This window comes from Mastigoproctus giganteus, chromosome 10 (genome assembly GCF_048544385.1).
Source record: "Mastigoproctus giganteus isolate SK-2022 chromosome 10, ASM4854438v1, whole genome shotgun sequence".
Taxonomy (NCBI): Eukaryota; Metazoa; Arthropoda; class Arachnida; order Uropygi; family Thelyphonidae; genus Mastigoproctus; species Mastigoproctus giganteus.
In genome coordinates, this window is record NC_143584.1 from 7195666 (window position 1) to 7220680 (window position 25015).

General features: G+C 33.6%; 1 protein-coding gene across 1 annotated transcript in view; it reads left to right on the plus strand.

The window, feature by feature from the left end:
• Positions 1-25015, plus strand: part of LOC150078662 (phosphoenolpyruvate carboxykinase, cytosolic [GTP]-like) — a 170075-nt gene that overhangs the window by 102126 nt on the left and 42934 nt on the right. The window contains exons 4-7 of the mRNA XM_090383707.1: positions 7746-7949; positions 9697-9884; positions 13553-13766; positions 22624-22828. Of these exons, the coding sequence (XP_090239833.1) occupies positions 7746-7949; positions 9697-9884; positions 13553-13766; positions 22624-22828 (811 nt within the window). The remainder of the gene's footprint in view (positions 1-7745; positions 7950-9696; positions 9885-13552; positions 13767-22623; positions 22829-25015) is intronic.

A 25015-nucleotide genomic window follows, 5' to 3' on the forward strand; every position in this document is an offset into this window, starting at 1 on the left:
GGTTGCTAAATAGTTAATAATTCTATAAAGGTCATTTATAAATTTTGCGATGAAAAGTATTCTTTAACAATTTTCAAAGCTGGAGTTGTCCTGGCAAGGAGGTACTCAGAGAGCCAGTGTTCAGGCGGCAGTGGTGGGGAGACGCCTGTGCAGAGTCCTGCATGGCCCTCACCTGCCAGTCGCTTCTCTCTCTCTCTCTCTCTCCCTTGTCATTCACAACAACTGGAAACATTCAAATAGACAACGTTTTTGTTAATTCGTCAGTTTTAGGTCAAGTCGGGGTGCTAGAAACATTTTTTCAGTTACCATAAAGCTCTCTATATGAGATACTACGCTAACAACCACTTGTGACTATGGACCCTTCATTCTGAGTGCCCGGCACTCAGCAGTTGACTGATTTATCTATTTATTTATTTATTTATTAGCATTACCATTAGTTGAGGCATATGATGCAAGCTTACAGAGCATCAGAAAAAAAAAAAAAAAAACCCTTCCCATTTCACCCATCCAGTCACTCCAAATGTTTGTCTAGTTCAGCCTTAAATTTATTTGAGCTATCAACTTCCACAACCCCTCAGATTCTTAATCTCAGCAAGTGGAAGTATCCCATCAGCATTGAGCCTGCTCAAACCATTCAAGGCCTTGTACACCTCAATCAGATCACCTTGCAGGTGCCTGGTCTCCAGATGCTGCAAGTCACAGAAATTAAGCCTCTCCTGGTAAGAGAACCCCTTTGTTCCTCTTACCAATCTTGTTGCCTTTCTCTGTACTCTCATTCTAGTAACTCTACATCCTTCCTAAAATGAAGCCTCCAGACCTGTATGCAGTAGTGAAGGTGTGGCCTGACCGTTGCCTTATACAAAGGTATAAACACCTTGTCTCTGCTAGCAAAATACCTATATATCATTGATAAAACTCAATGACCTGCTCTTGAAGCCAGTCTTCACTGCTCAGAAAACTTCATATCCGACTGCACAATTATCCCCAGCTCTTTTTCATTCTTCATTCTCCACCTCCTTGAGTGTAGTACCACACAGTTGCTATGTTTCTCTTGGGTTACTGCTACCCATATGAATTACTTTGCATTTGTAATAGTAATCGTGGCATGTGATGCAAGAAAGCAAGTGTATGAGCTTATGTAGCATCAACCAAAAAAAAAAAAAAAAAAATTCACACAACCATTCCCTCTGAATGTTTGTCCAGTTCCGCCTTAAATTTATTTAACCTATCAACTTCCACAACAACAGATGGAAGTTTGTTCCAGCAATTAACCACCCGCAGGCTAAAGGCAAATTTTTGCACATCTATTCTACGGCTGTCCTTCCTCAATTTGAATTTATGCCTCCTTAGGTTCGTAATCTGAACAAGTGGAAGAATCCCATCAGAATTCAGCGTGCTCAACCCATTCAAGGCCTTATTCAGCTCAATCAGATCATCTCGCAGGTGTCTAGTCTCCAGCCACTGCAATTTGCAGAACTTAAGCCTCTCTTGGTAAGAGGATCCCTTCATTCCCCTCACAAGTCTTGCCCTTCTCTGTACATGCTCAAGCAAATCTTCATCCCTCCTAAAATGAGGCCTCCAGACCTGTATGCAGTACTCAAGGTGTGGCCTGACCATTGCCCTTATACAGGGGACAATCACTTCCTTTTCCCTGCTAGCAAAATTCCTGTATATCATTGATAAAACCCCATGACCTGCTCTGGCAGCTGTCTGCATTGCTCAGAAAACTTCATATCTGACTGCACAATTACTCCCAGGTCTTTTTCATTTTCTACCACCCTAAGTGTAGTACCACACAGTTGGTACGTTCCTCTGGGGTTATTTCTACCCATATGCAGTATTTTGCATTTGTCAATGTTAAACTCCAATTGCCACTTCTCAGCCCATCTTCCCAAATTTTCTAGATTCTGTTGCAGTAGCACACTGTGATTACTGTCTTTAACAACTCTGCCAACCTTTGTATTATCTGCAAACTTCAACACTAAGCCTGATGTACCTTCATCAATATCATTGATAAATATACAAAACAACAGTGGACCCAACACCGAACCCTGTGGGACTCCACTAATAACATTAGTCCACGAAGAGCAGCACCTACTGATTACCACCTATATATGCTGTCTTCTCCCACTCAACCATCCTTTTATTCATTGTAGCAACTTACCCTTAATACCATTCTACCTCCAATTTGTACAATCGTCTTCCATGTGCAACAGTGTCAAAAGCTTTCCTGAAATCCAAGTATATGATATCAAAATTATTTTTTGCATCCAGTTCCTTTGTAACCATATCATAAGACTTTCCCTTAACAAACCCATGCTGTGTCTGAATTATTGCTGCAGTCTTGTCTAGATGATCCTGTAATGCATCTTTAGAGTTTATATAAGTAAAGAAATCCTTGCTGTTTTTCTTAGCCATCCTTTGCCAAAAATTTCTTGTAATCTGCCTAACCTCCTTTTTACAGACTACCCTATATCCGCCATAGGCTTCTGTGTCGCCTGATAATTTATATGCATCCCATGCATTTGTTAATATTAAACTTTAGTTTCCACTTCCTCGCCCATCTACTTAACTTTTATAGATCCTATTGCAGTAGCATACTGGCTTTACAGACGGCGTCCGTAGCCGAGTGGGCAGGAGCGGGAGTGCAGTAGCACACGCTCTTTGAGTAGACCGTGGTTCAAGCCCCTGACTGCTGAATACGGTCGATCTGCCAACCCGCACTGGACCAGTGTGGCAGATTATGGTCCATTTTCCTCAGCATGAATTGTTGAGGAGGCTTCCATCCTGCAGTGAGTTGATAATGGCTGCACTTTACTTTACTTTTACTGTCTTTACTATCATTAACAACCCTGCCAACCTTTGTATCCTCTGAAAACTTGGACATTATGCCTGATATACCTTCATCAATCATTAATAAATATACAAAACAACAATGGAGCCCAGCACCGAACCCTTTATGCAACATAAAAATGACAGTCCATTAACTTTTGTTCCAATGCATTACTTTCCATGCTGTTTTGACACTTATTGCATGTTTAAAAGCAATAATGAAGGCTAAAAAAAAAAAAAAAACCCACTAGATTACAACAAAATGTTAACCTTCAAGCATTATCTAAACAAGTTAAATATATCGGGTGAAAAAATAAATGTTAGCCAAAAACAGGGAAATTACGTGGTGACAACACATCCATGTGCAACATTATATATCTAGAGCAACGTTTCTCAACCAGTGGTACGTGAATAACACAGTTGAATTTTTTAAATATATGAAAAAATAAACCATTACAAATTTCCCACTCTTTAAGGTAAATAACATGTTTTACCTATCTTTTTTCAATCTAACAGGAGTTCACAAATTATGTTGATTTTTAAATATTTTGTTTGTTTAACCTCTGAGCAGATAGCTATATATTTCTCTGAAAGTGACCAAGTCTTATCTTGCATTATTTTCTATTCCTTCTTGGAAAACTCTTAAATGGCAGTGTTGCCATCAGTACACATTGTTGCTTTAGTAAGTTGCTGTGCAGCATTGGGGATTTAGTAAACCCATTACAAATGAAATATTTTAAAAAATTGGACAATTTTATGAAGGAACATAATATTCTTTGGAAGAATTGCATTGGTGTGTGTGTGTGTGCTGATGGAGCTCAGGCTTTAACAGGAAAGCATAGCAGTGTTGTAGCTACAATAAAGTCGCTCCCGAAGCTAAGTTTACTCACTGCGGTATTCGCCGAGAAGCCTTGGTTGCAAAAGCAATATCTGAAGAACTGAAAACTGTTTTAAATCAGTTGGTTAAGATTGTTAATTTTATTAAATCCTGTGCACTAAATTTGTGAATGTTTTTAAAATTTTATGCCAAGAGATGGGGAGTGACCGCGAAAATCTACTACTGCATAGTGAAGTTAGATGGTTGTCCCAGTGGTAAAGTTTTAAATCATCTTTTTGAACTTGGATCGGAAATGAGAATTTTCCTTTGTGATTCAAAATGTGAATTAAAAGACTGTTTCTTTGAGAATTATGGTTGACTATTTAGCATATTTAGCTGATATTTTTGGAAGACTGAATTTAACTTTACAAGGACCAAATGTGACTCTTTTCACTGTTAGTGACAAAGTAAATGCAACAATAAAAAAAACTTGAGTTAATCATCAAAGACTTGGATAAAAAAAGTTAAGTTTTCTACCAGCTTTAGAAAATTTTCTTGGAGAAAATAATTTAGCATTGAGACATGAATTAATATCAAATACAGGCATACCTCGAATAACGAATAGGATGCGTTCCACGAAATTACTTCGTTAAGCGAAACTTTGTTTTCAGAGGTAAAAATACTATGGCCAGAATAGGGATACGTTCCTACGTAAAGAAAATGAAAAGCTTTTTTTTCAAACAAAGAAAAGTTTTATTAAATAAACAGTCAACTTACATACAAAGTGAAACCACATTTTAAAATACGAGTCTAAAGTTGATTGTTTATGCTCTTTTCCTCTTTCATTTAACAATTGCCTATACGGAGTTATTGCATTTAACACTGATCGCTTAACAATAACACTTCTTCCTAAATCAGGATCATTTTCACTAAAAAAATTTAAAACGTTTTCAATGTCATTTAAGCACCTTTTTAAATCTTTGGTTGTTAACACTTTTTCGGCAGGAACTTCTTTAACTTCGTCATCATTATCTTTGTCTTCGTTGCTAACAAGGTTTTCTAAATCTTCCACTGAAAAACCATCATCTTCTGCATTCAATAAATTTCTAACATCCTCTTCATCGACATTTTCGAAACCTATTGATTGAGCCATCTGGATAACTTCATTTCTAATTTCTTGGATGATGTTATTTTCTTCTTCTAGTACAACTTCTGGTCATATTTTGCGCCAAACTCGATTTAAGCATTTCTTAGTGACTTCTTTCCAAGAACTATCAATGTTTTCAATTGCGTTTTTAATGGTGTAGTTTTTCCAAAACGTTTTAACTGTCATTTCCTCTTTATCCTCTAGTTCAGTTAAATTGCTTAATGTTCGACGCAGATAATAAGCTTTAAATGATGCTATACCCCCCTGATCCAATGGTTGAATCAGGGAAGTTGTTTGCTGGAAGAAACACAACTTTGACAGGAATGCATGTGTCCAACGTGTTAAGATCAGTAGGATGTCCCGGAGCAACAACAAAAGAGCTTTTTTTTCAAAGTTGTTTTTTTGACAATACCGTTTTACTTCAGGACAAAAGTGGTTAACAAACCAATCAGTAAATAACTCCTTGGTAACCCACGCTTTTCTATTTGCTTTCCATATTACAGGTAAATTCATTTTTATGTTACCTTTTAATGCCCTTGGATTTTCTGAATGGTAAACTAATAACAATTTTAATTTATAATCGCCAGAGGCATTTGATCCAAAGAGTAAGGTTAAACAGTCTCTGGCTGCTTTGAACCCAGCAGCTGATTTTTATTCAATAGAAATGAAGCTTTTTGTTGGTAGCCGTTTCCAGAACAAACCGCTTTCATCAACAGTGAACACCAAATTTGGAAAATTTTCACGTTCAATTGTTTCCTTTAGTTTTGCTGGAAACTTATTTGCAGCTTCTCCTGTTAATTTTACACTATGAATCCTGGCCCGTTTTTTAAATTTCTCGAACCAACCACGAGAAGCCCCAAAGGTTTCCGTAATTTCTTCAGTTTGTTTAGATTTCAGGTGACTAAACTGGAATATATTTTTTGATGTTAAATGGGGCTTGAAATTGCCGACTTCGTTATATCGAAGCTTCGTTATCAGAGGTTACGTTAAGCGAGGTATGCCTGTATAAAAAAGGCCATTGTTTTCAGTTAATACTGAATTTCAAATTCCCAGAAGATTATGAAAAAGAAAACTGGATCAGGAGTCCATTTTCTTCCGATTGTGTACCAAAATATCTTTCTTCTGAAGCAAAAGAGCAACTTTTAGAAATTTATTGTGGCAGAAATTTAATGGATGATTTCAAAAACAACAACACTGTAAACTTTTGGATTAAGCATAAGAAAGATTGAAAAGAAATTTCAGAAAGAGCAATAAAATTTAATGCCATCTTGTTCGACATATTTATGTGAAACAGTATTTTCTTTTATGCTGTATTTAAAAAACAAATATAGGACAAGACTCACTTTGGAGTCAAATTTACGTTTGAAATTAAGTGAAATAGAACCAGATGTAAAGAAACTAATTACTGTCAAACAAGCTCAAATATCACATTAAGTTAATTATTTTTGTTAAATATTTGTTCAAGTTCTCCTGATTTATTGTATTTCATTGTTATTGATTACAATTAAATCACCATGTTAATCAAGTATTTTATAGTTTATTTTGTATTGTTTTGTTTAATATTTGTTAGTTCAAGTTTTGTGTTAAAAATTAAATAAAAATATTTATAATTTATGACATAGTCTTATTATGCGAACATTCTTGACTTTCCTCTTAACACAAATACATATTTTAATAAGTAGTACCAAAATTTTTCAATTTTGGTTTTGGTGGTACAAGTATTAAAAAAAAAAAAAAAAAGGTTGAGAACGACTGATTTAGAGGATAGAGCATGAACAAATTTCATCCCTCTGCAATACCCACTAGTCCTCCCATTATATACAATGTGGGACCAATAATTGTTCTCTTTTATTTAAAGAAACTAGATTAAACCACATCATAAAAAAAACATGACTTGGCAAAAGATCCAAAAACTTCTTTTTTTTTTTTTTTTTGACAATCAAGGGATTGCCAAAAACCAAATCAGAATAAAAAAAATCTTCTTTGTTGCTTTTTATGTGATATCCTCTACATCAGTTTCTATCAATTGATTCAGTTTCGTTTTCAATTTAAGGCTGAAAACTGAGGCTAATAATCTCTGCTGAATTTGTGATCTGTTCCTCCTAATTTCAAAGCTAGTTTTGTACTTGCCATCTGTTAAAATTATCTACTATTAATTGGAAAATCCCAAATAGGTGATGGCAATAGATAAAACACTTTATTTGATGGACGAAATTAAGGTTTTTTTTTTTTTTTTTTTTAATGAAAAATTTTATTGTTAACATTTGACTTCAGTTTCATAGATTGTAATTTTTGGGAAATACATGCAAAAGAAGATTGTTCTCCAAAGACCAGTAGTGAACAAGATAAATAAATGTGGAAGAGGAAAAAATTAGTTCTGCATGTTTGGAATTAGACAGTGAATGGGTGTTGGCTGGTTGAGATGTGTTTGGACTGGTTTGGAAGAGAGTGGTGGCATTACAGATGCCAGTTCAGAAGAACAATGTCTGTGGAAGTATCTATAGGAAAAGCATGCACCAGAAACTCATCATCTATGAGACAGAGTGGAGATCATTATAAGTTTTAAATCAATACAGATCTATCATATTCTCAGGCATTTGCTGATAGGTGTTAATGTGCTCTTCATGTGGATTAAATATTTAATCCAATGAAGATTAAATCGCTGTATGATTGATTCCTTTCGCCCCAAAGGTGGTACTTGTGCATATGTCCATTCCGATATTCTCTGTCAGAGACTTGGTAATTTAGAATCTCGTTTAGACTTGGTAAAATAGATTTAATCTTATTGTTATACAGTAAATAAAGCTCTCCCACAAATAGCATATTTCCTTGTAAAGTTTTCATTCTCAATTAATAATTGGAAATGCATTTTTGGCCTACATTGTAGATTATTGAAGTTGTTAATTATAAGCTTGAAGTTAAATAATTTTTTTATTAATTTCTTTGCAGGTAGAACTATGTATGTTATTCCATTCAGTATGGGCCCAATCGGTTCTCCACTGTCAAAAATTGCAGTACAGTTAACAGATTCACCATATGTGGTAGCTTGTATGAGAATTATGACTAGAATGGGATCAGAAGTGTTGAATACGTTGGGAGATGGACAGTTTGTAAAATGCTTGCATTCCATTGGTCAACCACTACCCATGAAATGTAAGTAATTTAAACCATCTCTGATATTCTGCATTAACACGTAGCGAAATAACCTTGTGTGTACTCCAATAACTGATAGTTTCCTCTTTTCTCTGGTTCTAGCAAAAAGAAACGAGGTACTGCATTTGTTATGTTGGCATGTATTATAGATTGTATTGGAATTAGACAATGAATGGCTGTTGACTGATATAACGAAATAAAGACACTGGAATTTTCAATCCACACATAGTACTAAGCACTATAGGTTCTAAGCACTATAGGTTCTAATACCTTTTTGTGTTTGGAGTTTTCATTTCAAAAAAGAAAAACCTTCAAAAGCACTAAACTATTGTAGAATCTTATCTACATGACCAATTAGCACATTGGATCTGGTTAATAAAAAAATTGTCTAATCTACTGGTTCTCAGGAAAACAAAAATAAACAATCTCTTAAATCTGTGCTAGAAAACAATGAAATGCCTCTTACTCTGTTGTAAACCATTTTTAGAAGAAAAATGATATTGTATTAATTAATTATAATAATTTGGTCATTAACATTCTTATTTCAAGAAAACGACTGTTAATTAATTTAACAGGCTGTCTACCAATCTTTCAATGGTGACTGAAGGATTTACTTATGTAGAAAAATTTATCTTCAGGCTTTGTCTTCCCCCCCCCCCCAATGAACAGGGAATCCTTTTTTGGAAATCTCTCAGATCTCTAATAATAATATTGTTTTTTTTTTTTTTTTTTTTACTTTGTGTGATGAACCTTTTTGAAAATAAATAATGGAAGAAAATGGGAAAAAAGAAAATTTAAAACCCTGTTCTAAATAAAATTTTAATAAAACTTGTGTAGTTGTGCCAAAAAGAAACTGATACTACCACCTAACTTCACTAAAATTTCATTATAAGTCAAATTCTTAGGGAAACATCAAGTTCTGTTGTACTAAAATTTCATGCCAGTGGATATAACAAAAACTATTTTAAAAGAACTATTTCTTCTATTTAGTGTTCTGCTGTACTTTTCTAACATGCAAAATTAGTAATTGCACTTTATTTTCCTAATGTGAAAGAAATAACATTGTTTGTAAGATGCTTTAACAAGCTGTCTACCAATCTTTGAAAACAGAAAAGCATTAGTTTTTCATGCCCTTAGAAGAGAATTTCATGATTACCTAGATTGATTGCAGAAAAAAAAGAAAAATGTCTTAGATTTTCTGAAAATACAAGGGATGTTTCAAAGAATGCTTAAATGAGCCCTGATTAATGTTCTATAATATTATTTATGACATCTAAATGAATCATTCAAGCTGTTTTTGCAGTTTACTCAGAATAGGTGCAATTTACTTTTCAATAAATTGCATTTGTTCTGAGTAAACTAATATATGAACTGCCCTGTATATATTGTTAGTCCTTTCTGCCCTCCACATATACATATTTAAGAGTTTCTGTTTTAGGCTTAAGTGAAAGAATAAACTAGTAATATTAGGATGATACTATCCCATTTAACATACTTGGCTTGTTATCAACTGAATAATTGAAAAGACAGATGACTATGTTTAAATAGCAAAGAATTGAACCATACGAAAAGTCTTTTCTTTCAATTTTTCATTTGGCAGTAAGGCAAGAATTAAGGACAATATTAATTTTATATAGTTTGTGTATGTTTTGCGTGCAAAACATACATAAATATTGCATAACTGTGTTTTGTATATATGTTATTTATTTTATTTCTTTTTTTTTTTTTTTTGTTTTATTTTTTTAAGCCCTACCTGTGAATAATTGGCCTTGTAATCCTGCCAAAACACTCATAGCTCATATTCCAGATAACAATGAGATTTGCTCCTTTGGTAGTGGATATGGGGGCAACTCTCTTCTTGGTAAAAAGTGCTTTGCTCTTAGGATAGGTTCAATTCTTGCTAAACGAGAGGGTTGGTTAGCAGAACATATGCTGGTAAGTTTTTTCCTCTGTTTTATTTCCCACATACAGTATTTTGTCAATTCATTTTTTTTTTTTTTTTTTTATGTATGAAAAGTTTGGGAAAGTATTGGATTTTAGTGTTAATTTCTTCATTAGTGTGTGAATTAACATATCTTTGCAGTAATAACTACAGTCACATGTTTCTTTAATGTGATGAAATTGTAGTTGTAATGTAAATTTTTTTCTTTAAAAGGAAATATCATTTGAAATTAATGATCTGTTACAAGTTGTATTTTTATTTCATATTAAGAAAATCTCTTGTTTTAGACTAAAATATCATAATCTTGCACTGCTCTAAAATTCTGTTTCAGTAATGTATTCTTTAGCAAACACTTTTCTTTGTTTGCTGTCCTGCCGAAAAAATAAAAATAAAAATAAATAAATAAACCCTTTACCTTACTGTAGAATGAGTGTGGACAAAATATAGCCTCAGTTATTTTTATAACAATATTGAAGTTATTTGGGAACGTTTTTAATAATACATCAGATATAATACAAAGAATAATAATATCCTTTAGTTGGTCTTCACCAGAGGATCGAAGTTGTATCAAAAATATGACAATGCAGGAGGTAGTTGTGGGTAGTGACTGTAATATTTGAAAATGGATAGTGTCCAAGGAAATTTTGGCACTCAAAAGGAAAGGTGTGGGCTTCAATTTTGAGAGAGGTGGATGTGGCGGATCAAGATCACTTGAGCACTTTTAACTGGGGTGTCAGTTGTATATTGTTGGATAGAAAGGTTTAAGGGAATTAACGTGCATGCCACAAACACATTTGTGGTATGCACATTATTGTTTTCATTGGGGTGGTATTGCAAGTGAAAGATGGTAAGAGGGTTGACAGAAATAATTAGGCAAAATTAAAAAGCATGGGATAGTTACAGACTATCAGGCAATTCATATGTATATTATAAGAATATATAGATATGTAACAAGTCAATTGATGGGGTGAGAGTAAAATACGGTGGTTGAAATCAGTGGTGTATAGCTAAAAATGAGGATAAAAGGTCTTACTTGTACATATATACAAAAAAAGATGTGTAAACAAGATAGATTGTTCCCTTACAAGATCAAAGTGGTGGAATCTAGTGAAATTGGCAAATGAGTTGAATAAGTATTTTGCAACAATCTTTACAAGCACATTTGAACCAGGGGAAATTAATGAAATGAGTTTAACTGCCATAAATTAAGTGATATAATGACTCAAGAGCTGCTGCAGATGGGGAAGGCCCCAGGAATGGATGGCATACATTTGATGATGTTAAAGACAGCATGGAAGTACATAAAACCATTAGGAATGTTACTGAAATTATTAGCTTTTGGGATGATCCCCCTTTGATTGGAAATGTGTTAATGATTTCCAAGTCCTTGAGGAAAATGCTAAAGAAGTGAGTGACCACTATAGATTGGTGAGTTTTTGACTTCTGTGGATAATAATTAATCTAATACAAGATCATCTCAGTAAGAATGGGATCATACAGGGATGACGGTACATATTCAGGAATGGGAGGTCTTGCTTGACCAGTCTGGTTAATTACAATGTTAAGGTCATAAAACAGTTGGATGCAAGAAATAACTTTGACATTACAAGAGCAGGCTGAAAAGTAAAGCCTGAAGGAATAGAGATAAATCAAAATGAAAATAACTAAAGTTTTATTATGCCATTCAAGAAAAAATTCTTTCCACTGAAAAGCCAACCATCTTTTCAATGCTTTTTAACTTCTTCACCGAAATCATATCTATTGCATTGGAGATGTTTTTTAAGCTTTGGGAACAAAAATAAAGTTGCTTGGAGCCAAATCTGAGTATATGGGATGCAGAACAACTTCAAATCCTAGCTACAAAATTCTTGTCAGTTTTGCATGGCTGCAGTAAAGTTATGCATTGTCTTGTTGAAGCAGCATTGCTGTATTGTCAGGTCTTACTCATTTTATTTATTTATTTTTTTTTAGCATGGAGATGGATTATGGCAAAATTCCTTGGACTGGTTCTTGTTTTCTAGATCATATGTGAATGTAGGTTTCATATATAGGCACAATAATGTTAAAAAATATATCCTTGAAATCCATCAATCATCTTTCTGTACTTAGCTGAGACAAAATCTGTCGAACACATTCTTTAGAAATCCTTACACTTTCACAATATTTGATTAATCTAATGATCACCACAAAGAAGTTCATATGCTTTTATATGTACTTTGTCAATTGACATTACACATTTATTCCACTCTGATCATTGACCATAGTTTTTCCAACTTCAGTACCTTTTGACTTGTAAAATGCATCAACAAACATTGCTGACATCAACATTTTCAGCAGTCAGAAACTCAATATAATTGCACATTTGAACTGCATATTCAAAGATGCTTTCATTTATGACAGTGAAACTTGTAAACGACAACTACACAGAAATACTACTGCACACATACTAACTATAAACTGTTATCTACATGGAGAACCTAAATGTGGAACTTGCTGCATCACTTAGAGCTGAAGTTATGAACCAAAGAGCATTACTTTTATGTTCTACCCTCTTATGTACCTGGGTTTTACTAAACCTTTTGATATAGTTCTGTAAGAGGATTTTGAATGAAGTGGAGTGAGTTGGAATTTCAGGAAAAATCCTCATACTGATTAAGAGTTGGCTAAAGGATAGGAGACAGAGCATACTCCAGGCTTGACTGACATAGCAACTTGGTTCCCTTTGCAATCAAGGCCTGGATCTTCCTTAATGACTTTGAGAGTGTACAGGGTCATTTTTCAAAGTTTTTAATGATTTTAAGCTTTGATCAAAACCCGGCAATACTGCCTAAAAATGACTTAGACCATTACAAGTAATTGAAAAACAGCAATTGAAGTTTTCATTCTACTAAATGCAACAGCTTGCATCTGGGGAATGAAAACTCAAAAGTAACCTATAAATTGCAGGGGGGGGGGGTTAAAAGTGGTTCAGGATGAGAAAAACTTAGAGGTTACAATATGGACAGCAAGGAAGAAACACAGTATCCTATCAATGATTTATTAGCCCTTTGCGAGGGGAGAATGATGTCATTATCCCTCTGTATAAGATCATGGTGAGACCACACGTGGAATATCATATTCAGATCTGAAGACAATACCTAAAAAACAAGATGACTTCTAGAGTAGGTTCAGAGAATAGCAGTCAGATGATAAGGGGTTGCCAGTCCCCCATACAAGGAATGACTTAAAGTATGGCTTGCAAAGCTTGGCAGCTAGGCATCATTTGTCATCTTTTAAATGTAGTTTACTTCCAAGTTTGATGTATCTCAGCTTAATGGCAGCACTCTGAATTTGAATTAATGTCATTAACTTAGCAATTGGAACTATTCAGAGTTAGGGAATTTTTAGTTCCTTGCCATAATATTCCAATAAAATAATTTTTAACGATGAAAAGTGTGAAAATTTTACTTCTGTAAATTTGTAATATAATTTAGTTTTTATATAGTGGAAATGTTCATAGTAATTTTAAAAATGTTTGGCTGGTATGGTAGCTCATTTATGTAGGTTCTGTATTCAGAAACTACAGTTTTCAGTATATGTAATTTTTATTTTATTTAGGATAAATTAACTGAAAATAATCATGAATATAAAAAAACAACAACTTTATATCCTTTTCGAATAGATTCTAGGAATTACCAATCCAAAAGGGCAGAAAAAGTATATTGTTGCAGCGTTTCCTAGTGCCTGTGGAAAAACAAACTTGGCTATGATGAATCCAAGTCTGCCTGGATACAAAGTAGAATGTGTTGGAGATGATATTGCATGGATGAAATTTGATGACAGTGGACAGCTAAGAGCTATTAATCCGGAATATGGTTTTTTTGGGGTAGCCCCAGGTAAAAACATATTTAAACACTTTAAAGTTTTGAATTGAAATTGCTACTAACATACTTTTTTCTATGGTCCTTTGGAAAGTGCCTTTATTGCAGATGCTAAATTTTTTTTCTGCAAAATTGTTCGTGTATCAAAATCTGTATGCATTATAATTTAAAGGTAAAGACTATATCCAAAATTATAAGCAGTGGAATAGTATATGATTTTAAAACATTGCTAGAAACATCAATTAAGAAAGAAAGAAGCTTACCAAACAAGTAGAAGGAATTTTGTGCCTAAAGTTTGTTGGTTAAGTTAGTCAAGTATATATATTAGTAATGTTATTAGTTTTTATTTTGTATAACCTTCTATTCATAATTTCTGTTGATGAAAGCCATTGTTTCCACTCATTAATTCAGCATTGTCTTTGTTATATGTTTTTTGAAAAACATTCTTGATGTGCGAGGATAAGGTTACTTCAAAGAAAATGCATAATCTTATCTTTCCAGCATAACCTCCAGAAGGATAATGTTTAAACCAAACAATGTGTCAAAGACACGTTTGAAAGTAAATAGGTTATCCATTCAGAGACCTTTAAGAAGACCTTGCTAATAAGGTAGAATTTAATTTTCTTTTAATCAATTCAAAACTTCACATGCCATAACTATTAAAAGGATATGCATAAGATTTCTTTCACAATGGCTTTTTTTTTGGAAAAGAGTTAGAATGAGAGACTGCATCTTGTTATACTATTAAGATATATGTAGTTCAACTATGGAGATTTCAGTTCTTTTCCATTTTGCTGAATTATTATTATATTTATCTTTCATGGAAGCCATTACCATGTAGATGTGCTATCAAGCAATAGTGACCATAGTGAAAGAGAAAGTCAGGAAGGTTTTTATTCAGTCTATCTCTATATACTAATGCTGAAGCTATTTCAGCATTAGTTGAATTGAATCGCACATGCACGTGCATCTGTGTGTGTGCGAAGTGATGATATTTATTATTTGGATGGATTTCCTTCAAATTAGTCTCCTTGACAATGTATATATGCTGATTGAAACACTTTTGGAAGCATTCCTGATAGGCTTCTTGTAAAATTGCTCTGAATAATTTTCTCAATTGTTGCAAATCTCCAACCTTTAAAGGGGACTTTAAGCTTGGATCATGGAGCTAAATCCAGTGAATATGGTAGATTGAGGACCAATGGTGGAGTGCTTCGTAAGGAATTAAAAATTCTTGAATGGAATGTGCCAAGTGTGCAGGGATATTCCAATGATGCAAGCACAAAGGCGCCTCCATAGCCAGATGGGAAGGAGCAGCAGTGCGTAGCACATGCTTCTTGATTAGACCTGGGTTCGAACCCGTCACCACCAAATACGAAAGATGTGGAAAGGTCAGGGAATGACCACCGCATATCCCGGAGCAATATGGCCTTAGTTGCTAATGCTCCTAAAAACCAAATAACAAACAAACAAACAAGCAAGCACAAATTCCATTTTCTCTGATAAGCATTGTGCAATTTTCTGTGGAACTGTTTTGTAGTATTCATAGTGAACAGTGTCCTGTGGGCCAAAAAAAATGCAATAAGCAAAATATTATTTGATTGAGGTTATTTTTATTTTATTATTTTTTTTTTATTATTTATTTTATTTTTTTATTTATTTATTTATTATTTTTTTTTTTTTTTTGCACCTTTGAGAAGACAGTCTTCCATTGAATAGACCAGGCTTTTCTTTCCAAGTTATAGTCAGACATCCACAATTTGTCACTAGTAATAATGGAAGAAACATAGGATGGGTTAGTAACATGTTGAAGATCCTGACATTGTGAGAATTTGTTGCTCTCTTTGATCATTAGTGAGGATACAAAGCACAAACTTGGCTGAAGTGTGTCGCATTCCCAAATCTTGTGTTAAAATTGATTTGATGTGTCCCATAAGAATTGCCAACTTTGGATAGTTGGCAATTCTTACGGGACAATGTCAAACTTTTGGTAGTTAAATGATCGTTGGAACAAACTTTCATCTAGTGCCATGGAAGTGAGTAGATGGAATAAATTTAAAGAGAAACTAAACAAATTATTAGTGGGGTCAGACAGGTGATGTAGAAATTTTTTCTTGCTGATGTTATATAAGCTTGCTATCTTACATCATTTGCCACTGTTAATACTAATATTCCTGATAAGATCATGAATGATTGAATAATTGATTTTTGAAGTTGATGGGTGGCTAGAGTGAGATCATCTTCAATGGTCAAGCAGCCCTTTTTAAACTTTTTGAACCACTGAAGTTTTTAAACAACACCTAACATCTATTGCACTTTCCTAATTCGAAACTAAATTAATGCAAATTAGTTGTGAAAAAAATCGCTCATTTTAAAGTGCCTTCTGTTCAATGCATGCTAATTCAGACTGACTGCAGATAAATGGGTAATTCATTTAGATGAATCACAGAACTTATCACAACAAGTTGCAGCTCACTATGATTCTTTAATTTCAAAATACAAAATCAGTCCTTGAACTTTTTTATCACGCTATGTACACCCAAATATAGCACATGAAGAATTTTGGAAAATTCTTCAATTATTGCAGTTTTTTTTTTAAGTTCTGTATACAGCATTTTTCCTGGCTGTAGCCTTTCACCACTTCTATTTAATTTTTTTATATAAATTGCATAAAGAATGGAAAATACAAAATTCTTATAAACATTCTAATCACAGACTCCTTTTTATTTGCAAACAGTCGGGCAATTTTTATATACTTAGAGCATTTGTTCTCTGTGGGATGTCACTACCCCATAAGAATTGTTTAGAAATTTGAGGGCATTTGGTGTGTCACACCAATGATGGAGTACTATCACAGAAACCAACATTTGTAAACAGCAGAGTCTCATCAAACTTAGTGATTTCAGTAGAATTTCCTGTTTAAAACAAATATATTATATAAATATATTTCAGTTACGTATCCTTATAAATACACGTTACAGTAAACTCTTGATTTAACAGACTTTGGATTGATTAAACCGGGGTTAGAGCCCATCACCACCAAATACGAAGGATGCGGAAAGGTCAGGGAATGACCACCGCATATCCCTGGAGCGATATGGCCTTAGTTGCTAATGCTCCTAAACACCAAATAACAAACAAACAACAGACTTTGGAAATAATTAGCAGCATCTTTAAAAGACCTGGTGACATAACTGCATCATGATAGTGTTTACCATCACAGTGAAACAATAGCAAGTAAAATATTTTCAATATTTTCACAATCAGGTGAAATGCTAGAGTTAGGATTTTCCTCACTATTACTATCCATAAGCTTGCCAAGGCTTTTGATCATGTTTGGCATAAAGGTCTTCTAAACAAGCTTCCATTTTATGGTTTTTCAACTGTTTTTTGCAATTGGTTATCCAGTTTTCTCTCTGACCACTCACTGAAGCTAATGGTAAATTGCTCTCTGTCTTCTAACTTCTCCACTAATACTGGTTCAGTTCTTTCCCCCACTCTTTTCCTCTTGTACATTAATGACCTTCTTCCATTAACTGGAAATCCTATGCATAGTTTTGCCGAAGATAACATATTGCATTCCACTTTCCGTTTTGAGAAACTTGCCCTGCTCAATCAGCATCAACTTCTCGAATATCCACTACCAATTCCTTAAATGCTGATCTCCAGGTAATTCTCCAGTGGGGCAAAGACAACTTAGTTGATTTCAATCCTTCTAAAACTCAGTCCTGTCTTATATCTCTATAAAAGGATTCTTCTGCTCCTATGCTTATCTTTGGTGGCACTCAGATTTCTAGGCAAGATGATATATCTTTTTCAGGGATTACCCTGACTTCTAATCTCTCTTGGCACAAGCACATTTCAAATATTGCTTCCCCTGCTTCTAAAATACTTTGTTTTTTTCTTTTGCTCTCTGCGTTACTTTTCTTCCAAACAGTTGTTCATTCTGTACAAATCACAAATTTGCCCTACCATGGAATATTGTTCCCACACCTGGGGTGGTGCCTCCACAACCACTCTCAGGCTTCTGGATTCCATTCAGAAGAGGGCAGTTAGGTTAATCAATGACTCATCTTTAACAGAGTCTCTCCACTTTGTCTTATAGACGTACTGTTTCTTCTGCATACCTTTTCTACAGATACTTCCATGGGTACTGTTCTTCTGAATGGCTTCTATAATTCCTGCTCTCTCTTTCAAAACAGTCCGAACATGAGCTGCCAACATCCGTTTACTGGCCAACATCAAACTCACAGAACCAACTTTTCATCTTCCTCGTTTATTCATTCAACTGTCATTTTCTGGAACAACCTTCTTTCATATGTATTTTCTGAAAATTACAATCTACAGAAGTTAAACTCTAATGTCAATAAATATCTTCTTTCATCTTCTCAACCTTCCAACCCATGCATGGTAATAAGTACTATAGGTTCTAATACTTCTCGTGTTTGGGGTTTCCATTTAAAAAAAAAAAAAAAAAAAAGTGTGCCAAACATCAGTAAAAAGTCATCTGAGTCACTAACGAGAATGCCAGAGAGCTCTTCAGACTCCAAATAAGCCCAAATGTCCATTGCTACTATAAACAGTGGCAAGCTTTTCTACTCCATGCAACTAAGTGGAGAAAATACAGTATTACATTTTAATATTTTTCATTTTGAAATATAGAATTATTTCTTAACATTCTGGCAGTTTTGGTGAGACAGTGTATATAAATTTAACATACAGATATAAAGAGGAATTTACCTCAATTTTTTTTTTTTGTAGAATGCTTCACTACAATGCTATCCCAAATTCAATCAAACGCAAAATTATCACTCAATGGCTTCCTTCCATCACAAGCATATGAATGGTCTGACGTATCCATGATCGATAGTCAAGATCTCCCAACCCAACCATCAACACATCAAACCACCACCACATAACCCTGAGAGTCGGAACCTTGTCTAATATCAAAACCATTAAAATCAATGAAATGATTGCAGTGTATAATATAAAAGTTAATATTTTAAATTAGCTAAAATAATTTAACCCAATTTTGAATAACTTCTCTTCCTAAAGTGGACTGGGACTTTTTGACAGTCTGTCTTGGTCACAGGATGTGGTGGTTTGATGTGTTGGTGGTTGGGTTGGGAGATTGACTATCAATCACAGATACATCGGACCATTCATGTGTCTGTGAGGGAAGGAAGCCATTGAGTGATAATTTTATGTCTGATTGAATTTGGGAGAGCATTGTAGCGAAGCATACTACAAAACGCATTGAGGTAAATTCCTCTTTATTTCTGTATAAATGTATATTAATATAAACATAGGTCTCACTGAGCATTATAGCTCCGTTTTATTTATTCTAATATAAGTTTCACAGACAGGTCTCCACCACTCATTTAATCTGTTAAATCAAGGTTTTACTGTTATTACAAAAAAAACTTATTTCCTTGACCACCAATGATTTTTCTGTATTTGTGATATAAATATTGATTAAATCTGTAAATCCATAAATTTCACCTCTTTTTCAGTGGTAATAGGTTAGAAGATAGTAAATAGAATATCAAATAGTTTTTAGATTAACTATGCTAAGCATGCTTTATTTTGGCAGAAATTCGTGAATACACTACTAAAATACTTGTAAATTTGTATACACAGTAAATATTTTTAACTACTTTTAGACAAAAAAAAATTTATTTTCATGAAGAGTGTTAAGGGGGAGCATTGAATGTAAAAAGATTGGGAAGAACAGACTTAGAAGATAAGTTACAGAGAATAGTTTTAAAATTGAATACAATAACAGACATAATAATATTATACACTGAAACTGACTCTTAAGGAGAAAGAAAGAATCCAAAATGAAATATTGAATAAATCATAAAATTATTAAGCAGCTCTAGTACAGGCCTTATTACTTCATTACACCATTAGCTTCATACACTTCTTTATGAAGTTGGTGTAATAAGGACAGCAATTCAGCTACTGAAGAACAGAGGTATCATGAAACATCTAATTATCTGTATTCCTTTAAGAAATTAAAGACATTTTACTCTACATTAGTTGAAGTGCTTGGATTTTTACTATTCTACAGTTGTTTTGCAATTTATGACATTACGTTGAATATGTAAGAGGGCTGTTCAAAAAAGTATCCAGACTCTGCTCATTGTTTAAGGTTGAGACAACACAGTGAACTGTGATAAAGCATTTGTCTAGATGTGTCTCATACTTACTTCCACGCAGTAAACTGTTCATTCACTTACAGCAGTCTGTTATAGTTGGCCAACGATGAACACGTGTTTTAAAATCAGATAAACTGCAAGTGAAACATTTCTTCTTAAAATAGCTTTGGAGGATTTTTCAATAGCCAAACAAGTAGTTTTCAACTACTGCAGTCATTTCAAAGAAATTAAAGAGTCTGTCAAAAGTGATCGGAAATCTGGGTGGCCCTGAACTTCAGTATACACTCACTAACCAAAAAAACTAAAAACCTTTAGCAGTTGGTACCAATAGATAAGTACAGTATGCAAATGTAAATTGGCACCTGGTATAATCATAAGTTTCTTACTTTCACATAAATATGTACATCTTTCCTGGGGCTTCTTATTTGATCCATTCATGGGCAAGAAATCGAAAAGATTTTGAAAATCTTCCTGATTTTCAAGAAGGTATTATTGTTGGAGCACATTTAGCAGGAGTCATAATGGAGAAAACAAAGGAAATCACTGGTGTATTGAAAGCAACCATTTCAGAAGTATGCAACAAGTGGAAGATAAAAGAATGCAGCTCTAAAAGAAAGAAATATGGCAGAAAATCTGTGCTCAAAGAACAAGATTGCAGTAATTTAAAGCAAATTATTCATCAAAATAAATAGTTCAGTGTACTGCAAATGGCTGAAAAAATTCAATTTGGACAAAGAAAGACCTGTTTACAACTGAGCTGTGTGGTGGGAGTTAAAGAATCTGGGATTTAATAGTTGTGCCTATACAAAAGACACTTTTTTTTTTTTTTTTTTTTTTTTTTCTGTAAAAAATCAAGGAGTTGACTGAAATGGGGCCACCAATGCCAAGACTGGATTGTGAAACAGTGGGAAAAAAAAAAATCTTGTGGTCTGACAAGTCTTGATTTACACTTTTTTTTTGCACCAATGGTATGGTGAAAGTGCATGAAGCCACACATCCTGACTGTCTCATGTCTGCCACTCAAGCAACTGGAGGTGGTATCATGATATGGGTTATGTTCTGTGTTGGTAGGAACTTCATACCAACAGAACATGACCTTAGTATGGACTTTATACCAACAGATTCATACCATTAGGAGTGAATATCAGCATTAGCATTAATAGGCATATGATGCAAGAAACCAAGCTTATACAACATCAGCCAAAAAAAAAAAAAAAGCCCATTTCACACATCCATTCACTCTAAAAGTTTGTCCAGTTCTTCCTTGAATTTATTTAAGCTATCAACATACACAATTGATAGAAGTTTGTTCCAGCAATCAACCACTCAAAAGGCAAATTTCCACATGTCTATTCTACAACCATCTTTCCTCAATTTAAATTTATGCCCCCCCTCGGGTTTGTAATCTGAGTGAGACGAAGAATCCCATGAGCATTGAGCTTGCTCAAACCATTCAAGGTCTTGTACATCTCGATCAGATCACCTCACCAGATGCTGCAGTTTGCAGAGCTTAATCCTTTCTTGGTAAGAGGACCCCTTTGTTCCCCTCACCAATTTTTCTGCCTTCTCTGTACTTGTTCCAACAGCTCTACATTCTCCCTAAAATGACTCCTCCAGACCTGTATACAGTACTCAAAGTTTGGCCTGACCATTGCCTTATAGAAAGGGATAATTACCTGCTTATCCCTGCTAGCAAAGAAGCCAATCTTTAGAGTTCTTCATAAAACTCTAATGCTGTAGAATGTTGTTGAGTTTTTTTGATATGCAAGAACATTGTTTAGAGTTCAGTTGTAATTTTGTTGTAAGCCATTGCCAGCTGTTCTGTCAGTGGTATTGGCTATTAGTCAATTAGGATAGTTCCCTTTGCAGGATAAGTTTTTCGTTGTCCTTGCAATATGGACCATTGGATATCTGTCTGGATTATCGATATTTTTGTCATAGGTAGTGGTACAAGATGCAGTGAAATAATTTTCATGTTGAACTTCTTTCGGACTTTTATGCACAATCATGTTTTATTTTTGCTGTGGTGAAACAAAGGTGCATATCACAGTTAGGAAAAATTTAGGCTGATAGTCTGATTATAGGCAGAGAAACATTGGGGGGTTCTCCCAGCACTTATATGTCATATGTTCTACACAATAAGTCTTATAATTCAAAATGGGGTAGGTGCATCTTATAATTTTAATAATTTAATTTATAAATTTAATTAGCCAACTGGCATGATATGTGCATACTTGTTTTGATATATTGAATTGCAATTTTCTTTGAAAGATCATCCACTGATTGATTTGTTTATTGAAATAAAAAGGCAATATTTATACAGCCTGATTACTGGAATTACTGGATTACTACCTTATTACTGGAAGGTAGTATTATTTCAAGTTTAAGGAGGCTAGATATGTCTGCTATATTTGTGCAGTGCCCTACTTTCTTTTAATAACAGTTAATATCAGTCTTCATAAACTCTTTAAAAAGTTGTGGTACTTTATTTTACCATTTGTTAGTTAGTTAGGTAATTTTACAAACAGTGTCTTGAATTGTAATAAATTTTGTATTGCTGTATGCCGAGAGGTTCATACATATGCTAGTACTCTGCATGTTAATGATTTTGACTTTTTAAGTTTCTCGCGCGCGTGCGTGTGTTTTAACTGTTTTTTTATATGTAATTTAGAATAAACCAATATACTGAAATAAACTGAATCTTCTCACAGGAACCTCAATGAAAACTAATCCAAATGCAATGTTGACAATTCAGAAAAATACAATGTTTACAAATGTGGCTGAAACTAGTGATGGAGGAGTGTTTTGGGAAGGACTTGAAAATGAAATTTCATCAGGAGTGAAAATTAAGTCATGGCTTGGAATGGAAAACTGGACCCCTGATATTGGCAAACCTGCAGCTCATCCAAACTCTAGGTATTTTTAGCAGTTATAATTTTTATGAAGTTATTAATGATTAAAGTCATCTGAATTATTTAAAGCAATTTTTTTTTTTTAGCAAAACTCACCTTTGTAATAAATTTGATAAGAAAAAATTATATTGATATTAAATAAAATCCATTAATCCTAAAGACGTATCTTTTGAACCAATCATTTTGTATTTGATGAAAGAGTTCTTTGGTTCATCAAATTTTAAATGACTGGGTATTCTAACAAAGTTTCCAAGGCATTCATATAAATCAAGGGACAACGAATGGAAAGAGATCTATCCCTCTACTACTTGTAGATAGGGTTTATTTGTCTCTTATCCTCCCACCAGTGTAAGTTACAAGTAAGTCTGACCTAACAACCAGTGTATATGTATAAATAACTATATTAGGCTAGGCTAGGCTATGTTAGACTAGACTTATTTATAACTTACACTGATGGGAGGATAATAGACAAATGTCCTTTAAAATTATACTTTAATCCCTATGCTTTCCACATTAAAAGCATAGGAGCTAAAGGTGAGTAATCTGAGTAAGCACAAAAGCAGTTGGCTTGTTTGCATATGTAAATGTTAATCATTTACATTTGCATTAGAAGTGTTAATCATTTCATTTGGTTTTTACTTTATATGGAGATAAATTTTTCAGTGTTATGAAACTCATGAACCTGTGGGGGAAGAAGTTTCTTTAGTTTGTTGATTATATAATTAATGATGTATATGGGGGTGGGGTATTCATTACTGAAGTTTTTTTTTATGGCAAGTGCAAACTCAAAAAGCATTGGACCCCATAGTATTCTAGTACCACATGTGAGTTGAAAATTGAGAGGACAGAAGATATTTGACTAATTTTCTGTAAATGTATATGAAGGAAGGCTGTTCCAGTGAACAGAAGTAGAGGGATACATGAGGAAAATTTAGTGTCACAAGTTTGGAATTGAACTGCTAATAAACGTTGACTGTTTATGCATGTGTTAGACTGGTTTGAAAGAAACTAGTAGAATTATGGATTAGGGTAGAATGTCAGATACTTCAAAAAAACTAATTTTCCCACACTTATCATATTGTTAAAATAATTTTTAACAAACTCTGAGTTTATATTGTTTAGCCTCTGAGCTTATATTGTTAAACAATATAAGTTCAGAGGCTATTAAAAAATTGAACTGTATGCACTACAGTTGCAAATATGTATCCATCAAAATTAGTTGAAACAATTTGCATTTGAAAGTATCTATACTTTTGTTTATTATGTATATGGTTCAGTAGTAGATTATATAGCCTAGTATCTAGTTTGTTTGAAATAATGTTGCAGATATTCTTCAAAACACATTCAACACAATACACATTTATGCTGCCTAACAGGGAACTTCATGTGTGACTAACAGGGGTACATAAAGAGAAAAAGAGATAAGCATACTATGTAATGAATGCCCAAGAGAAAACTAATGTTGTAGTGTTTGTGCAAGTTAAATCTAAATGTTGTAACATTTCCTTAGTATAAAATATGGAAAGAAAATTGCTGTATCTTATACTTTGATTTTTATTCCTAAAGAAAGAATTTAGAAAAGGAATTTTCCTTGGAAAATTAATTTAGAGAGACTTTAAAATTCAGCCATCTACAACAGAAAACAGAATTCTCTTAAATAGAAGAGAAGATTTATGGAATTTATTTTGATGAATTCAAGTTTTAGTCGAAGTAAAAAGAGTTATTGTGGGGTTTTTTATTTATTTTATTGTATTTTATTTATTTATTTTTTTATTTATTTTTATTTTTTTTTTCTATTTGGAAGCTAAAGAAACAAGAATTCTAAAAACAAAAGATGAAGCCCACATTACATGAAGTTTTAAAAAGATTCATTACCTTGCATCCACTTTGAAGAAATATCATTTTGAGAAAAGGATGCTATTTTTCAAAATGTTAATGTCATAATATTTTATTATGACATTAACTTAGGATTATAAATAGCTCTATATTATAATACTTAGGATTATAAATACAGCAGGCCCCCGTTATAACGCGGTTCACTTTACGCTGATTCGCTATAACGCTGTTCTTATATTATAACCCGTATCTGACTATAACGCTGTCACAGATCACTATAACGCTCTTTTACAGATTACATTTTTGACATATTAACGAAATCATTTCATTTGATGGAGTCGATAGCTTGAAAATG